General features: G+C 36.0%; 1 protein-coding gene across 13 annotated transcripts in view; it reads left to right on the forward strand.

Annotated features, from left to right (window-relative positions):
- Positions 1-18,112, forward strand: part of LOC5566589 (probable phospholipid-transporting ATPase IA) — a 328,884-nt gene that overhangs the window by 286,899 nt on the left and 23,873 nt on the right. For 2 of the 13 annotated variants that reach the window (XM_021853379.1, XM_021853383.1), the window contains 2 exons: positions 16,360-16,391; positions 17,581-17,660. The exons of 5 other annotated variants lie outside the window; for them this stretch is intronic. In XM_021853379.1, the coding sequence (XP_021709071.1) occupies positions 16,360-16,391; positions 17,581-17,585 (37 nt within the window). In that variant the 3' untranslated portion in view covers positions 17,586-17,660. Of the gene's footprint in view, positions 1-1,375; positions 2,234-2,632; positions 2,730-16,359; positions 16,392-17,580; positions 17,673-18,112 lie in introns of those variants that run through there. 6 more of the 13 variants (XM_021853376.1, XM_021853378.1, XM_021853382.1 and 3 more) reach the window with 5 other exon arrangements.

The following is an 18,112-nucleotide window of genomic DNA, read 5'->3' on the forward strand; positions in this document are numbered from 1 at the left end:
TTTATCTCCATAGTTGAGAAATGGATGGAGTCTAGGAAACTATGTAGGACTGGCCCGTTACAAGACTGAGATGGTGGTGGTCAATAACCGCAAGTCCGAGCAACGGGCGCTTATCTCGGTGATCTCAAGCGATCACTTAGCCATCTTAGGTTAATAAGCAATGATAAGCTCAGCTCAGCAGGACGAAAATGCTAGCCACATTGAATATGCCTGAAAAAGGCATCTACGGCTAGAGCGGCGCTTAAGAGGATGATGTTTAACAGTTCTGCTGTTATTTCCAGCAAACGCAAGCTTCTGGCAAGTTATCCATACCAAGGTATGGAGGACCAATCTGGTCAAAAGGTGTGCATCATAGACGGGATAACGCCTATCGGGCTCATCATCAAGGAAGATGTTCCATGCTCCAACCAAAGAGGTACCTGAGGAGATGCGTGTAAAAATTAAAGAGACAACGCTTATAGGTTGACAGTATGGATAACTCTACTAAAGGTAGATGGATCCATCGGCCATCAAATGTGTCTGATTGCACCGAATACAAAGTGCTCTACGATAAAGTATTTGTCAGATTGGCCAGATAAAATTGAAATTAATGGTTATAATTTAACGTCTGACATACATCGTGTTGTCAAAAATATGAAACCATGTCATTCCCACATATTACTCATTTTCTTATACGAAGAACAAGCTCATTGAGCATAAATTTAGCCTTCATCGATTTAGTTAAAATATTCACAGTGGCTTCTATTGAATCCAAGGGTTGGGACTTTTTTTAGTATCAAAATCAGCTAATAACACTAAATATGTATGTTTCTCATATGATAAACCATAGGTTAAGGGAAGTAGGTACATGGATATTTTCGAATCAGAAATTCATTAACACACATCCGTTACACACACTATCATTGGTACTCATCAATTTAATTGAAGACAACTTTCTTCTGTTTTTGTTTTTTTTTTCAAATCTGGCCACAGTTTTGCATTTTGTACTTTATTGAAATAATTTATTTTCATTCAAGTGTGTCTTTCTTATCACGTTTGTACACACATTTGAAGAGTGCAGAATTTCGTCGCCGAACGCTTTTAAATTTTTCCGCTTTTCGATCCACTTTCGAGGATGCTGTAATGCTTCGTTCCATTTTTGAACCATTTTTTAAATCCAATGTTTGACTTTTGATCGACCAATACATTACAACAATTTTTCTTCTGCGTTTCAATGAATGCAATTCATTTTGGTTTTCAACATTTTTGTTTTATTTTTGTATTTCTGTCCCCAACCACCATCACGTTCAAAACTCATACACACCACCGAAACCACCACCACCACCGCCTTCCTTCTCCGGTTGATCGAAATCGTGAATTTGAAATTGACCCAAAGCAGAAGCGTCGTGAAGATCCTATCCTGGAGACGGCGCAACTCGGTGGCCCCGATGCCCGCTTGGAACCATCATAACCGTATCAATGTGACCGAATTGCACATCTAGGGTCCTCCCCGCCCTGTCGCCGCTTGCATCCCATAATAACCCCTACCCATGTACTTGATCCTGTATTTCACGTTTCCAAAGATAGTTAGCGCTTAGGTGTAGTTTATTGTATTGAAGGTTAGCAGGGGAGTAGTTTCTGTTGTGACGCACGCCCAAATAAATTTGAGATGACGCTTCTTTAGATATTTAATTCTTTGACGGAAACAAAACTAATCCTACGTTCTGAATTGTAGTATATTTCCTCCAAACGGTGTAGCTTTAGGTAATTTGAGGCAGCAATAGTTATTATTTTAAACTAAAACGACATGTATGATATCGAGAGAGTTGACAACACATTGACCTAAAAAATCTGATCGCAACAATTTGGAATAGTTCAACTTAACGTTAAAAAAACATTAAAATTTTTATAGTAATTATATACATGTGTCGTTGCCAAGTCGATGCTCGATTCATATGCCGTTTTCATCTGAAACGTAACAAATCCGACCATAACGATCTGTGCTAGATTTGAGCATAATCTCAATTAGGACGACAAGATGCCAGGCAGGAAAATAGTTCTTAGGGACTTTGTGATATATAGATAATGTCATAGAAGAAAAGAACGTGCAATATCTGAAAACAATGGGAAACATTCCAATTATATATTTGAATAGTTACTTAACTTAATATAATGACAATAGAAGGATGATTCTTCGTTGATCTTGTACAGTAATAACTTCACTGGGCCTTCAAATAAGACCACCGATCTGTTAGTAATTTTCTCAACTCCAACAAGCCGAAAGCCAGTCTACCGATGTGATCACTCCCTACATGTTCATCCCCAAACTCCTACGTAGGTATAAGTTATGCAATTTCTGTCTTATTGTTTAAATAATCATACTTTTTGTGCTAGCAAAAATTATCCAAACAAATTATTTAACAGCCATGTGGAAGTAAAAACAAAGATATACAAAGTGTGCTAAAACCTTGCTTGTGTCCAATCGTGTCTGTGGTAATCCTGCAACGTGGAACGGTTCTATCAACTAATTGCGAATGCCGCTTCGCACATATTGCCAATGAGGTTCGTCTTGATGGTGAAGGGTACGCTTCTAAGTGCTAGAAATGAGCATTTTTTGCTATTTTGACAATGTTTGTGGTCATATTTTTCACAGGAGATACTCCACCTTCACACTGCTGGAACCTATCAGTGGTGGCTCTACAGATGAACGGTTCACTATTTAGGCTGACTTACGGGGGTTCTGAAGAGTTGTAAGTACACGGTAGGATGTCAGTTTAGTATTATTGTACCAATTCCAAAGAGCACCATTGCGATAAAAGTAACTTTTTTCTTGTTCCAAATGCTTTATTAAATATATAGAAAACACTATAATATTTCAGAAGATTTTAAGGACTAAAACATCGAATGGGTAATTTAGTAACATGATGAGAATGTGTGGCGAATTCGCCAATAGCGAAAATCCACCTAAAGAAAGTTAAATAATAATAAAACAATGTAAGTATGGATCAGTTAAGGACAGAGTTTATTATTACCAGCGAGAAAATGAGACAGATTCTGCTTCTGAGCTTGCTATTGTGACACTTTCAGAAGGACGAAAATGCTATATAATCTTTCATTACAATTTCTTTACTTCAAAGTTAAAACTATTGCAGGAATTAGGGAATCAAGCTGTATGGATTTCAGCAAGGATGCAATGATCGTATCAGTGATCATGATTTTCACGAATTCGTTGATTTGCAACATATGAGATTCTATCATATAGATTCAAATTTGTATAACTTAAAACATCTTCTAGAAATTCATAAAAGATTCCAAGACGTTTTCAAGGAATTCCTTCAAGATGCATCTACAAGCTCTCCTTTACATTTCTTCAGAATTTCCAATGTTGGTTTTTTCAACTTTTTTTTTATAGATTCTTCCTGGAAGTTCTCAAAAGAATTTATGCAAAACATATTAAAGAATTATTACAGAAACCCTACCAAACATTGATTCGATAATTTCTCTTGGAGTTTGTCGAACTAAAAGTTTAAGGATTTAATCTAAATTTTCTCCTATATCTACTGCAGAAAATTTAAAAAATAGGATACGTTGGAAAAATTAACGAGAGGTGCATTTAAGAATTTTCCCAGATGTACTTAAAATAGGGGCCTAATGAACTGAGGATCGTCGGTTCGAATTCCGCCGGTCTAGCATCTTTCGGATTGAAAATTGTCTCGATTTCCCAGGGCATAGAGTATCTTCGTGATGGCCACACGATATACGAATGTAAAAATGGTCAAATGGCAAAGAAAGCTCTCAGTTAATAACTGTGGAAGTGCTAATAGGAGCACTAAGCTGAGAAGGCGTTGTCCCAGATGACGCGTAAAGCTAGTAACCAGCAGCACCACATCTTAAAACAGCATAAATATAGTTTTTGTTTTTGAAAATTATTCCAGAAATTGTTTTAAAAAACCCTACGATATCGAATCTACGTATTCTGCAACTCATCAATGAACACTTCCAGAAGTTTCTCCATAAAATCTTCCTAATTTTCTTCTTAGTTACAGTTCTACAAGAGAATTCTCTATATATGTTTTTCTGAGAATTTAACAGTGATTCTTCATTTCCTGATCTTCAAAAATACTCTATCTATTTTTTGAGAACTACTCGAAAAGCACCATCAGAATTTTTAGGAGATTTGTCTTTAAGTTTCTCTATGAATTACCCTACGGATTTACCCAGAAGTTCTTCCAAAGAATTCCCTAGGAATTATGATAAGGTCAGTGTGAAAAAATAGTCCAGAAAGAGACCAAACTGAATCCAGAGAGACATCAGTCAGGAACCAGCAGAAAAGAAAAAGAAAGCAAACAGGATCTATCGAAGAGTAATTCTGTACAGCTTTTTTCTTAAAAATTCCTCAGAGACTCCAAACAGAAATTTCTAAGAGGGTACTTCCAAGCATTTTTTTTAGAAATCCTCGTGACATTTACACAAGGTATTTTTCTTTAGACATTGTTGAATTTTGTCATTTGTTGTTTAGACATTGTTGATTTTTGTCATGAGTTTTGCAGGAATTCCTTACTTTCCTTCCTGAAAATCAATTTATAGACATTTATCAGAAATTGCTTTCAAGTTTCTCCAGGAGTTTATACAATTTAAAACTGATTTTTTCTAGGAATCGCTCTATTTTTTTTTCTTTACGATGCCTTTAAAAATTCAACCAGGATTTTTTTTAAATACGTTTTCAGAAAATGCATTTGTTATTTCTCTCAGGATTACTCCTGAAATGTCTCAAAGAAACAGTAATATATTCAACGATTCTTCAATGGAACTACCTAAAATTCAATCGGGAGTTCTTCTAAAAATACAAATTACTCCAAGGATTTTAAAAGTTGCTCAATATTTTTTTCCAGTATGAACAATAAGCATTCCTTGGCTTTTCGTAGGTTTTTCACCAAGATTCAGGGCTTCTTCAAGAATCCAACCAGTAATCTATCTTAAGGCATGATCTGAAATTATTTCAGAGATTCCGTTAGGAATCCTTCCAGGAATATTGAAACGGTTTATTTCATTACGATATTTTGAAGAACTCGCAGTGATCAACCAGTGTATTTCCCACTTTTTTTTAGGGTATTCTCAAAAAAATAATGAATTCATGATTTTTAACACAATGTTTTCTAAGGGTACTTCTTGGAATTATTCCTGACTAGTAGTCCCGGCATAATTCGTCTTGTCATTAACCCTTTTTTTCCCATAGCTTAAACTTTTCTTACTTGTACCAATAGTTGCGATAAAGTCTTCCTATAGTGGAGGATCCCATAAAAAAACAAGCTAAACAACCAACTAAAGGAACAGTGTACCAATAGGGGGAGTATTATTTTTCACTGACGTGCCGAGGCCTACTGCGATTAAATCATTTTTCTCATTAATCAATGGTCTTTACTCCCCGTTACAACATTAACATGTACATTGATTGCACTTTTTGGATTTAAGCGGGTAAATGAAGTTCAATCGTGCTTAGTACCTTCACTATTGGCATATCTACCCTATTTGTTCATAACTTGTTGGGAAAATCCCAGAATAGAAAATTCGGGACGTATTTTCCAAGTCAGTAAATCCTAGTTCTATGACAGTCCTTGAATATTATTTATTAGATACACAATGAACCCCTGCATATGAGAACTCGTACAAAGATCTTCTGGTCCTTTGGGAATCTCTTGGATGATTTTGGAAAGAAGCAACCTTGGAAATAGCTGCAATAATCAATAGACAAAAAAAGTGTAGGAACTCCTTGAGGACTTGTTGTGGGATTTTTTTAAGGGTTTTCCGAGAGAAATCTCTAAAGATTTTTTTAAGAAAAAACCTGGAAGAAACCCTGAGAAGAATACAAATCGCTAGTATAGTTGCTGGATGAATGTGTTTCCGAATAATTTTCTGCAGGGATCTCCAGATGTGTCATTGAATTGGGTTTATTATACGACTGGCGTGAAGTGACAATTGTCGGTCTCATATAGCGAGGTAACAATTCTCGACTCGAGTGAAGTGACTCGCCGTGTAAATCAAATGGAGAGTCACTTCACTCGAGTCGAGAATTGTCAGCTCGCTATACGAGAACGACAATTGTCACCTCACGCCAGTCGTAGAATAAACCCGGATGTGTTTCTGAAACAATTACTGGCAAAACCCCTGAAGCTTTTCCTCCAGAAATCCACGCAAGAATTCCTTGAGAACCTATGAAAGAGTCAATCAGAAAGCTCTGGAACCCTTGAAATTGACCTAAGATTTTTTGCAATTATTTTTCCACGAATTTTTCTTTAGATCCAGCATGATTACTCATAGAATCATTCCTTAAATTTCTTTGAAAATATTTCTGTAATAATTCCTACAGTAGTTCCTGGAGGTTTCCTTATAGTTAAATCGGAAGAAATCGTTTGAAGCATTCCAGTAGAAAAATGGAAGCTTTAGAAACGTTTTTGAGAATTCCTTGGATGCTATCTAGAGGTGCGATATCCTTATATCATCCAACAGTAGCATACCATACGAAGCTCAGTATATTTCGAGCTTCCAACTTGGCTTTATTTGAGACACTTTAACTGATCGAGCTTCCTGTCTAGAGAGGCTCTGGTTAATAAGACTGCTACCAATCCAACATTCCCAGCTGCGGTTGGGAATTTTGATTTAAAAATCTTGGGATGAATCTTGAAAATTTCGTTGATTGATCATAGAAAGAATTCTCGGTAAAATATCAAAGGGTATAGCAGAACTGACAGTCCTTGATAGATTTCTGATGAACTTCTGCAGAGAAAAACTGCACAAGGATATACTGGATCTTTGAGAAAGCCTTAGCTGGTTAAAAAAACAAAGATACCCTGGAAATAGCTTCAAACATTACTAGAATAAATCGGCGTAGAAACTCTTGAAATACTTATCGTATGATTTTATGAAGAGTTATCTAGAAATTCATGTGGCAGAAACTCTGGAATAATTCATTTAGATATATGTTCAATAATATCTTGAAGAAACAATACAAGGAGATGTCCTTAATGGAATTCCTGGTCAAAGCCTCGAACATTTCTGGATTGATTCCTGTATGAGTCTCTGAAATACAAACATGTTTGAATATTCCACCTTCCAAAATTCCGGCCCTGCAATCCTGATGATAAAAATAGAGTTTTGTCAGATTTTTCACCATTGTTGTGAAGATTTATAAGTGGCCCAAAGACGTTAAAGGTTGAAATGAAAATTTATATGAAGGTACAAAAAAATCATGGATTATAAATTACCAAACCTCAATACTCAAGCTATGATAAAGATAGTTGCTAAAAAAGAAATTAATTTTGAGCTTTATTTAGCGGCAACTTTGTTTATTATGATTTGAAAAATGAATTTTCACTCCAAGACCCAATAAGTTTTGTACTCACATTACAGTACTAACGTGCTTGGAACATTTTTTAAAATGTCTCCATAGTTATTTCAATTTAAACCTAGATCGTCTTTTGGTCACCTGAAAAACACTACCGAAAATTCAGAAAATGTCACTAAAATTTCAAAAGCACAAATCCAGCGAAAAAAACATTCAACAATCGTGACTTTGTGCAATAGCAGAAAGCTTAAAATAAGAAGATCAGAAACGTTTTCAAGTTGGTTCTCCAGTTTAGTGCCTTTGAAAACGTGAGTAGGGGCCCAAGTCAGCGATTGTGCCGGCCATCTTTGGATTCCGAGATGTTTCACATTAAGATTATATGAAATATACAGTACTGGACAAAACATTCACAACTTTTTTCAATTTTTCATACGAAATGGTCAACTTTAAAGGGTTAGATCTGTGTTATTTATGGACCGATTTGAGTGAAATTTTCACAATTCTTTGAAAAACTTGAATTTCAACATATCTTTTTAAGTGAATTCTCCTAACCACAAGCTCAAAAGCAATAACGGTTCAACTAGCTTTTTGATTTTTTTTTTCATTATTGACATTACTTAAAAAATAAAGTAATAACTTCATAGTCTTTTCAAATTGTTACTACTTTTGAACTGGTGATTGGAAAAAAATACTCGAAAATGTATGATAAAATTCAAGTTATTTAGTAGTTTCATTCAAAACTGTCTACAGCGTGATTCGCTGGTTGGAACACGACTGCCTCCCATCTAGCGAATCCGACCCGTTAGTTGGAACGACTGACTGCTGTTGAAAATGCTCCACACTAACGCATCTGGAGAGCAAATCATCACGAAACGCATATATACATACGCATTTGTTCTATATATGGAGACTTCAAAGCGTCTGAGTACCGTAGACGTCAAAGTCAGTTTTACATTTTCTGGTGACATTTGAGTGCTTTTTAGTTGGAATATTTTCCAACCAGCGAACATCCAACAATCGAGACATTCCATGTAGCGTACCCCCAACGAGCGAATCCCCACTGTATTACTGTCTATAATAATAATATAAATAATATAGAGCTGAGATTTAGCCTACCAAAGTTAATAATTTTGTATGGAAAATCTAAAGAGCTAAAAATGTTTTGTCCAATACTGAATGAAAGATTGGAGTTTCATACTTCCTTGGAATTTGAGCTACCCTATCCAGCTTTTTAAAACCACTAATGACTTTAGTCGTTTCTATTAAATGAACTTGGCTTGGGTCGTTTCTATTGAATGAACCCAAGCCAAACGTCATGTCGTTTGATCCATACCAGAAAGCGAGGCTATTTGCGGCAGCCATTGGCGCTCGTAAAAAGCTGGATTGTTCAGAAACGGTACTAGCTTCATAAAGTGGTTTGCGGCTTAGGGCAAGTTTGTGAAAACTGAAAATAGTTCTGGTTGGGTTTATGTACAAAAAACGAAATACAAAAGGTCGTTCTTCGACCTTATGTCCTTTCGACCTTTTGTCTTTCGATACTTCGTCATAGATTCTCATGGTTGAATGTACGGGATATATCAAAGAAGTGCTGGAAGAATGCCTGTGATAATTAACTTTGTAGGTTCAGAATAAATTTGCAAGAATTTCTGAGATAATCCACGAACGAATATTATGACGTGTTTGAACGCACTTCTAGCTGAATCTTTTGATGTACACGGGAAAAAATCCGCTGCCGGATTCATGAACAATAAGTCATGAATTCATAAAATTTTATGTTTCATGATATCATGACTTAAAGTCATTAAATCGTGACTGTTGTGCATCAAGATGTGGCACTCGTTATGTTGACGTTTTTGGAATTTTTTCACGGTTTATTACGAAACTACCGGCACAAAAACCATAACTATTTTAATCTTCATTTTATTTATGTTTATGTTTACCAATGGCAACTATAAACTGGGATTTTAATTGACGTATAATGTCTGTTTTCATGATTCAGGGATCCTACTTCATGATTTCATGACTCAACTTGCGACTTTTCAGCACCAAAATCGGAATCATAAATTACAGGCATCTAAATAATGCTTCATGATTTCATGACCGAAATTGCCACTTTTCGCATCAGAAATAGGAATCATAAATGACAGATGACTAAATCCATGAATAGTGCTTATGTTACCATGAATTTTATTCATGGTTCCAGCATACATGCTTCATGATTTAAGGATTTAAATTGACATATTTTTTCGGTTAGAAATTGAAAACGTAACGTACAGCCGGCGTTACGGTAAAATGCTTAATGATTTCATGACTTTTGGTCATGGTGTGTTTTCATAACATGAAAACACACCTTCCTCCCGAGATCATGACTCTTTCTCCCGTTTTAGAGTGCCGCATTTTTACCCGTGTACGGAACTACGTAACTCTAACATAAAAATTAACTATTGATACATGTCAATAACACTTTCATTGGATGAACGTCGCCATACGTGATTTTGCCCTATTTAATTTAAAAGAATTCGAAATTTTCAACTTCTTGTCAGGTAAAGCGAAAAGGTATAAATATAAATCAAAGCATAAACTTCATTTATTTGTTGGATTGCAAAAAAAATATTGCCGAGAATAGTCGAATGGTGTCGAAGCCGTTAGGCGCCCTACTTAAGATGTAGATAGATCAAGAAATTTCAGTGATTAGATATTAACACCCACTGTATTGTAAGTGACACGACTGTCGTTATGAAAAAAAAATTCTGTAAGCATAAATATAATTTGACTTCTCTGAAGCATCAAGAACCACCGAAAATTTAAATTCTTTTCGAATATTCTGGATCTTCCTACCGAAATATTTTCGTTTTTTTTATATTGCGTACAAATTACAATGCAAAACTCGTCTTCTCTAGAGATAATAACTAATAAATCAGAAGCATATTTTTCTATCACTTATAAATGATTAAGTATTACCACAGTCGTCATTGGACCATGCATTGGACCTAGCAAAGAAAAATATACCACAAATGAAAACGTTGGAAATCTCAAAACAGAAGAATAATAGGTTTCAAACACGATCACAAATTCAAACTAGAAAGTCTTCACCTAGGAATCAAGCGCCACAGCTAGGATCATAATATTGTATTGTAGATAGCGTAAATATACAAGAGTTATATGTTGTTTAATTCATACACTGTTCTGATAACGTTATTTTCTAAGGAATCATAATTGTTAACAATTCTGCAACAAACAACTTTAATTTATTTACCACTGAACAGGTCTTTGAGTTAAGTTTTGTTTTCATTTTCAACTTCTGTTTTCACTGTAGGTAGGATATTGAATTTTCTGAGCAAATTATATGTTTGTATATAACTATCGAAACTAGAAATAAAATTGTAACATAAAAGAATCAAGAAAAACCCATTTGAAGTTCTTCTTAATCTCTTCAACACCTCGCAGTTTGTTTTTCACCAACGTTAAAACTTCATATGTAGAATAAACCGTACGTTCCTACATTTCGTTCAGAAAGAAACTCCGTCCTACGATCTCGAAATTCACCACACGACTCAACACGAAGAAACTTCGAACCGAAATCATTGCACCAATATCAACACTTCCCAATTCACTAAAAGCAACGGCTAAAGCGCCAAGTTCGTTCCCCTAAGAAATTATCGCGTCGATACTGTTCCACTTCACTCAATTAGTTCTTTATTTTAGTTCGTAGGTAGTGACATGTTAGTAACCTTTTTCAAGCGATTATCTTTTTTTCCGTTCTGTCGGTGAATGTGCGTAGTGTTTTATTTCGTTTTGATTTTGTAGCTGATATGCAGTCCTTGTATGATGTTGGTAGTGCTCGTGCAGTAATGACCCTGCGATTAAATATGAATGATGTCATCAAACTGTTGTCCTCGCTACATACCGACACACGTGGTTTTCCGTACGGTGCTCGATTCGGTTGTGCACCAGCACTATGTTTCACAATCAATGAAAGTCGACGGTCATCGCAGCTAATTGTTTTCATTGACCAGGGTCCTCGGCCCTGATTTTTCCTCGTATGCAAACAGCTACAGTGAATCCAGCATATTTCCATTAAACCTGTATCAAGCGGATAGTGACGTATTTGAGGGTTCACTGTAGTAGAAAAAGGCTGATGATAAACCGGTAGACCAATTTGATTAGCAGTAGTGGAATTTTCCAGACATCGTAATTGGAATCCAAATGGAGGTTGCTCAACATATTGTAAACAAATTTAAGTACCTGGGGGCATACCTACCAATACGTATATCTATATGCAAACCGTAAAACACGACATAAGCGGACATTCATATATCACAAATAAGCCTTTCATCGTTATTAGGATAAGCGAGCGATTCGATTGCTAGCGTGTTACCATTGTGCAAGGAAATTGTTTGATGACAAATGTTTTATTTTATTTTATTCTTTCAACGATACTATAGCGATTGGTATTCATCATAGCAATTAAGCTTAGCTGATAAATAAATGAGGTTCTATAAACGCATACAAAAGGATTTTAACACGTGATCATACACTAGTTTAGGGTGCAGAGCTACTTGGGCACTTCACTTTGGCATGGGGGTTTTTCCCGGTCGTATTGTCTGAAACTTTGCACTAAGAAGCGCTTTACTACGACGCATATTGTGACCAAATATAAACTCTGTACCTATCAAAAAACCCCACTGCCGAAGTGAATCAAAAGTGTCATAAATAAGATCCGGCTCCCTTAGTAGAGAGTGATTGAAATATTTTTGCAGACAAATGTGATCATTCTGGATCCAAGTTGTAATTTCCTTCAGTGATTTACCGTTTTGTCTCAAATTCCGAACATGACTCATATTCCGAACATTTAACTTTAAACAGTGATTTTTTAATTAAATGTTCAAAAAATCTCAACAGGATTATCAATTATTCTACAATACATATTGAAAAATATTGAAAATATTAGTTTTAACCTATACACTGTTCGAAATGTTCGGAACTTGAGACCAAATGGTACATTACGTTCAAAAGTATTAGGCATTTCACGGCGAAATTCTCTCTCTTTTGCTCTTCCAATTCAATCCAATCGAATCCAAAGTCGATCGCGCGTAATGGCATGACGCCAGATTCGGCCAAAATAATGTTTCGTCTCCGTGAGACCGCAGGAAGGGCAACAGACGCTTCCGGAGGCACTCGGTGCGGTAAATTTCGCTGTTTATGGCACCCGTTGTAATGTACGGTTTACTCAGTTTACTGCATTGGCATATGGCCTGCCAGAGCAAGTAGTTTTTGGCGAATTTGTCCATTTCTGCCTTGATGTAGGTTTCGTCCTCCATAACCACACATATCGGTTTCGTTAACCACTCGCGATACAGCTTCATTGCGCGGGGTTTGGCCGCCGTGATTTGTTGATCACGCCGTTTCGGTGCTTTCCGGACCACCTTACACGAAGTCCAGCTCGTTTCATGGTTTGCTGAACGAACCAGGCGGGACACTTGGCCTTCAGAGAGCCTCGTGAATCGAAAGATTCGGATTACACTTGAAATAATCCAACACCTCCCTGGCCTTCACAGGGTCAGCTGTTTTCGGTTGCTTCCACTTCCAGCCCGCCGCTCGGTCGTCTGGGGCTCCTCAAAAGATTTTAACACCCCAGAGACAGTTGTATGGGTGATTCCCAATTATCATCCGATCCATCTCATGCTCACAGTCGGATTTTCTATGACGGCGCGCAAAATTCTTCGGCGATTTTCTTCTTGTTTCGATGCCATCTCAATAATCACTGAATCGATTGTAATGAAATTTTGCACATGTAAACAATACACTCCAATCTAGTTATACCTAGATTTTCATCAATTTTTACCCACGGACAAAAAAGTTACACACGGATATAAATTGTGCTTGTTTTCGGGTACAGATCTCAAAAAATGTCTGCAGAATTGCCTTTTTCTCTTCAACCAGAAGAACACGCGTTCCGTATTATTCTGGTCCTAATTTACATCATGCTATTACAAAAAAGTGGCTCAGAGATGACATGCAAGAACCCAGCATTAAAGCTGTCCAAACATAGGTATTATCGATGGTCAAATATATCGATACGATATCCGATATCTCCCAGACAGATATTTTCCGAAATCGATAAAACTATTGTCGGTCCGATAACAAGTCCGATAATCCGAATAAATTTTATGATTTTATTACATAAATAAAACTATTTCTATTTAATTTTAGACATCCGTAGGATATGGTATAGCATCACTAAAAAATTCAAGTAATGACCCCTTTATTGAAACAGATAGTAGCAAATTAACCTATGGTTTTGTTTTTAATTATGTTCTTTAAAAATATCAAATATCGAAATTGACGCTTATATTGAGCTGTTCGGTAATCCAATCCGCATGGTTATTAAATTAATTAACTCATTACGCGTGGTAAAGATGGACAAATTATGGGTGAAATTATGAAAAATATCCACGTGCTCGGCTGGGATTTGAACCCAGGACTCTTGTATGCTAGACGAGCGCTTTACCAACTAAGCTACCGAGCCACTTGGTGACCCAATAACTGAGTTGGTTACAAGTTTAGAATTCAAATCCCTACAGACCACGCGGACCCCTTTCATAACCCATATCCATCCATCTCCGCGGGTTATTGGGTCACCAAGTGGCTCGGTAGCTTAGTTGGTAAAGCGCTCGTCTAGCATACAAGAGTCCTGGGTTCAAATCCCAGCCGAGCACGTGGATTTTTTTCATAATTTCACCCATAATTTGTCCATTTTTACCACGCGTAATGAGTTAATTAATCAAATATCGATTCGATATCGATAATGTTAAATCCGATGTATCGCCGATACTGATATCTAATCAATATGACATCGCCGATGGCGAAACATCTACCCAGCAGTAATATTGTACCAAAAGATTTTAATCTTCCTGTAACTAACGGTGCTTTGCAAAACGTTATGCATGGAATCAAACAAAAAGTTCGAGCATTTGAACCTAACAAGGCAGAACGTTGATTTTTTACATGAATGTTTCGTCAATTCACACTTTGGGTCATTTAATCAATTGGATTTCAAAATAGGTTGAAATATTTTTTTAACATGGGTTTTTCTTTGCTGTGCGCATACCTTAGGAAAAGGATAACCAATCAAAAGAAGGAAATATTTCTTCATTTTCAGTTGAAAACAAATGGCCAAAGATGCCGAAAGTTGTGGAATTCGAAACTACCACCAATTTGATAAGGAAGAGGTTAGTCCCCACCTTGAAATTTAAGACACCTAAAAATATTAAGAGAAATGGGTTATTCAGAGAAATGGAGTATTCTGGGAACAGACATTCGGAGAACTGACCGTCAGGCAAAAGTAGCACAATCTATAACACTGCGAAACATGCGTTTATCTCGAGCACAAGAATACATACATAATAAAGCACACTTTGGCCGTTTTTCATACCATATTGTTTATTTTGTATGCGAAATGTTATAAGTTCGTCATTGTAAAGTGCTCATTTGGGTAAGAAAAAAATCAAGTAAAAATTTGAAGTCCGTACGTGGACGCTAAGTGGTCCCCCAACGGCCCTGAAGGTATTAGGCGTAGATGACCCGGGGCGCAAAATCGAGCGCGCTGCTCTAGTGCACGCAGCATGAGTACGAAATGCCACCAGTAACAAATTGTCCTGCGCGCGTTGATAATCAGCATAGCAGTTTGTTTTCTTTGGGATGATTCAAATATTACGTAACGCAAGATTTTCCAATTTTAGACCACCTCCCTCCCCCACATAACAGCTCTTGTATGGAAAATTTAAAATTTGTGTGTGGACCGTAACACTTGGTTGGTCTGTCTTGCTAAAAAAAAAACTATGAGCCGGTGATCAAATGGTTTTTCTGACACGTAGAGATCAAAAACTTTGAATTTTTTTTTGATATAGTACATTAACTAGGTTAGTAAAAGATATATGACAAAAATACTAATATGAAGAAGTCTATACAGTGAAACCTCCATGAGTCGATATTGAAGGGACCATCGACTCAAGGAAATATCGAGACAAGGAACAGCAATCCTTTGGAACTTCTAAGGACCATCATAGCAACCATGAAATTTTGTTTTTAGTATGGTTCCATGAGTCGATATCGAGTCATGGAACAGTGATGATACAGAACATTCACCTACGGAAACAAACAAATCACGCTTTTGTGTGCTAAATACAAGTTCGTACAATTTTCGCATTTTATGGGCTGTACTGTACAACCATTAAAAAATATTTCTTATTTTAAATTTTGTCATGTTTGTCAAAATTGAAAATTTGCGAAACTTTGTGTATAAAAAGCTATAAATTTAGAACTACGAAAATTTCAAGCTATTTAAAAACTGCAGTGAAGAAATAGAATCCGGAATACTTGGAGGCTTGTATTTCACCATTTTGTGTGGAAAAACGGTCAATTTTGTCCAGTACAGTAGAAAACAAGTTTTTCAATACGACCGCTCTCTTTATTGCTTTTCCGATCTTGTTTGAATGAACAAGTATTTCCTGAACACTGAGCTGAGAAGCAGGCTCTGTCCCAGTGAGGACGTAATGCTAAGAAGAAAATACTGATACTATGCATATTTGTCCCGCGGTCCATCAAGTTTTCATAGAACATGGGACAAGTAAGCGTAGAAGGGCAGTATACGACTTATTGGTTGGAAAAATTATGCTATTACCTTCAGTTTTAGCGCATACAATCAGAAATACTGAGAATTCATAATAATATGAGAATGCCAATCGCTCTAGTTTCGTATATTAGAATTATCACCGTAGAATATTATCATCACAGTACAGTAGAATAGATTTCCAAACATCCCCTTTAGAATCCTTTCAGCAATACGCTATTGAATTTAAATGCAACTCCTCCCACAAGGATATTAAAACAACTAACAACTGTCCCCTAATAATTTGCAACTATCCCGTCGAGTCCTATAATTTACTTTAATCACTCATAAATCAATTCCACATAAACTTCAACATCGTTTTAGACTAAAAAACACCCTTAACTTTGAACTTTTCGATTTTCTTCAGAACTATGCATGCCCTTGGATCAATAATCAGGTGTAAGTAAATATTGCTAATGGTGACTTGCAGATTACAAATGAAAAAATGAAACAAATTGGAAACAGATCCAATGGATGCTTATTGATAAAAACTAGTTCACAATGAATTGTGAAAAAATAAAGTAAAAGTCACCATTTGTAAAACATGCAATCTCCCAAGTGCCCTAACAGCAATGTATGAAATGCAATTAATCAAAGTATAAGCCAAATGTATATCAACTGGATAAAAGTACATAATCACATTTACACGATCCTAGTTTGGCACCTGTTATTAAAAGAAACCCACATTAGACACTTTCACCATTCACACGTATGAAAAGTATCGACACCTAAACCAACTGTTCTAAATGATACGGTGTTTGCACTATAAGTCGTTGTTTCTATTCCCTGTATAAAATAAATCCTACATGTAGGAATATCCGCTTTTGCTTTAATGCTCCATCCTCCATCCAAATTGAAGTTTTTCATTCCTTGGCTCTCCAACGTGTGCTCTTCGTCTCTCTAGCTCTGACTTTCAATCAATGTTCGTTGCCTATATGGAAATTGGAGTAAACTCGTTGAAATAACAATTTTCCGTACTTTTGTTCTCCCTGTGATTTTTTTTTTTCGTTACCGTATATCTGTTTTTTGCTAAACATATTTTTTCTTTTGCAACCGTATTGTACATACACAGAAATCTTACATTGTTTTAAGTACTAGTGTGACCCAAATTTCATGTTATAAAAAACCCGCCTGTCAAGATCGAGAGTGTTGCCAGTTTTTATGTCTGCAAAAATGAAATTTTCTGTCTTATGTTGCTACATTTATTGAACAAATATTATTGTGTTAACTAACTTTATAAGTTTGATTGTTTTGTTTTGAAATAATTTCCGTTGTTTTTCGGTTTTTAACCAAATACACTCAAACAGCATCCTATTAGAATTGCCATTCTGAGTTTTCTTTGAAAATATAAATGTGTTTAGATCCTCTTCAAAGAATTTTCAGAAAAACTTTTCCTTTAGTTCCCCACAACGTAAACAATACTGAAAAACAAAGTTTATCAAACTAAATCCTAAACTTCAGTAAACAAATGCTAAAAATGCCCAGTAAAAATTTCACCTTTAAACCGACAAGATAAAAAAACATCCAGAAGTGAAAAACAGTGAACCCATTGTTGGCCGTTGGCCCTTTCCAAATCAACCTTTTTCAGATTAACTGAAACCGCCCGTCTACTGCGAAACGTACGAAGAGTCTTTACCGGCCGGTCGCACACAACCGAAAATAAAGAACTAGAACTGAAGCGTGAGTACCCAAATGATAGAGGTTGAAATAAAAACTAAAATGCAACCCTTGGTCAAACTACTTTTTGAGTGATCTTTCTTTTGACTTTTGAACATAACAACACTTCATCGGCCCCATTTTAGTAATCTTTTAATTTTTGTGCTAACGCTCCGCTGTTACATTTTACTTCAAGAAATATTCATCGAAACAAATATTTTTACCTAGAATTTTTGATAGGCGCGAATTCAATAGTTTCCTGTTGTAATAGTTTAATTTAAGTTTTTAAGCTTTTTCTTGATTGGAATTTTGCCAAACTAGACTTTATATGCATACTTATATTTCATTTTACTTTTATTGATTTGCTATTACGGTAATTTTTTATTTTAAATCACTGTTTTGTCTCAAATGTTGACTATGACCAATAACAATTTAAAAACTTTTCAGAGACAGCTTTCACCTGT

This window comes from Aedes aegypti, chromosome 3 (assembly GCF_002204515.2).
Source record: "Aedes aegypti strain LVP_AGWG chromosome 3, AaegL5.0 Primary Assembly, whole genome shotgun sequence".
Classification (NCBI taxonomy): domain Eukaryota; kingdom Metazoa; phylum Arthropoda; class Insecta; order Diptera; family Culicidae; genus Aedes; species Aedes aegypti.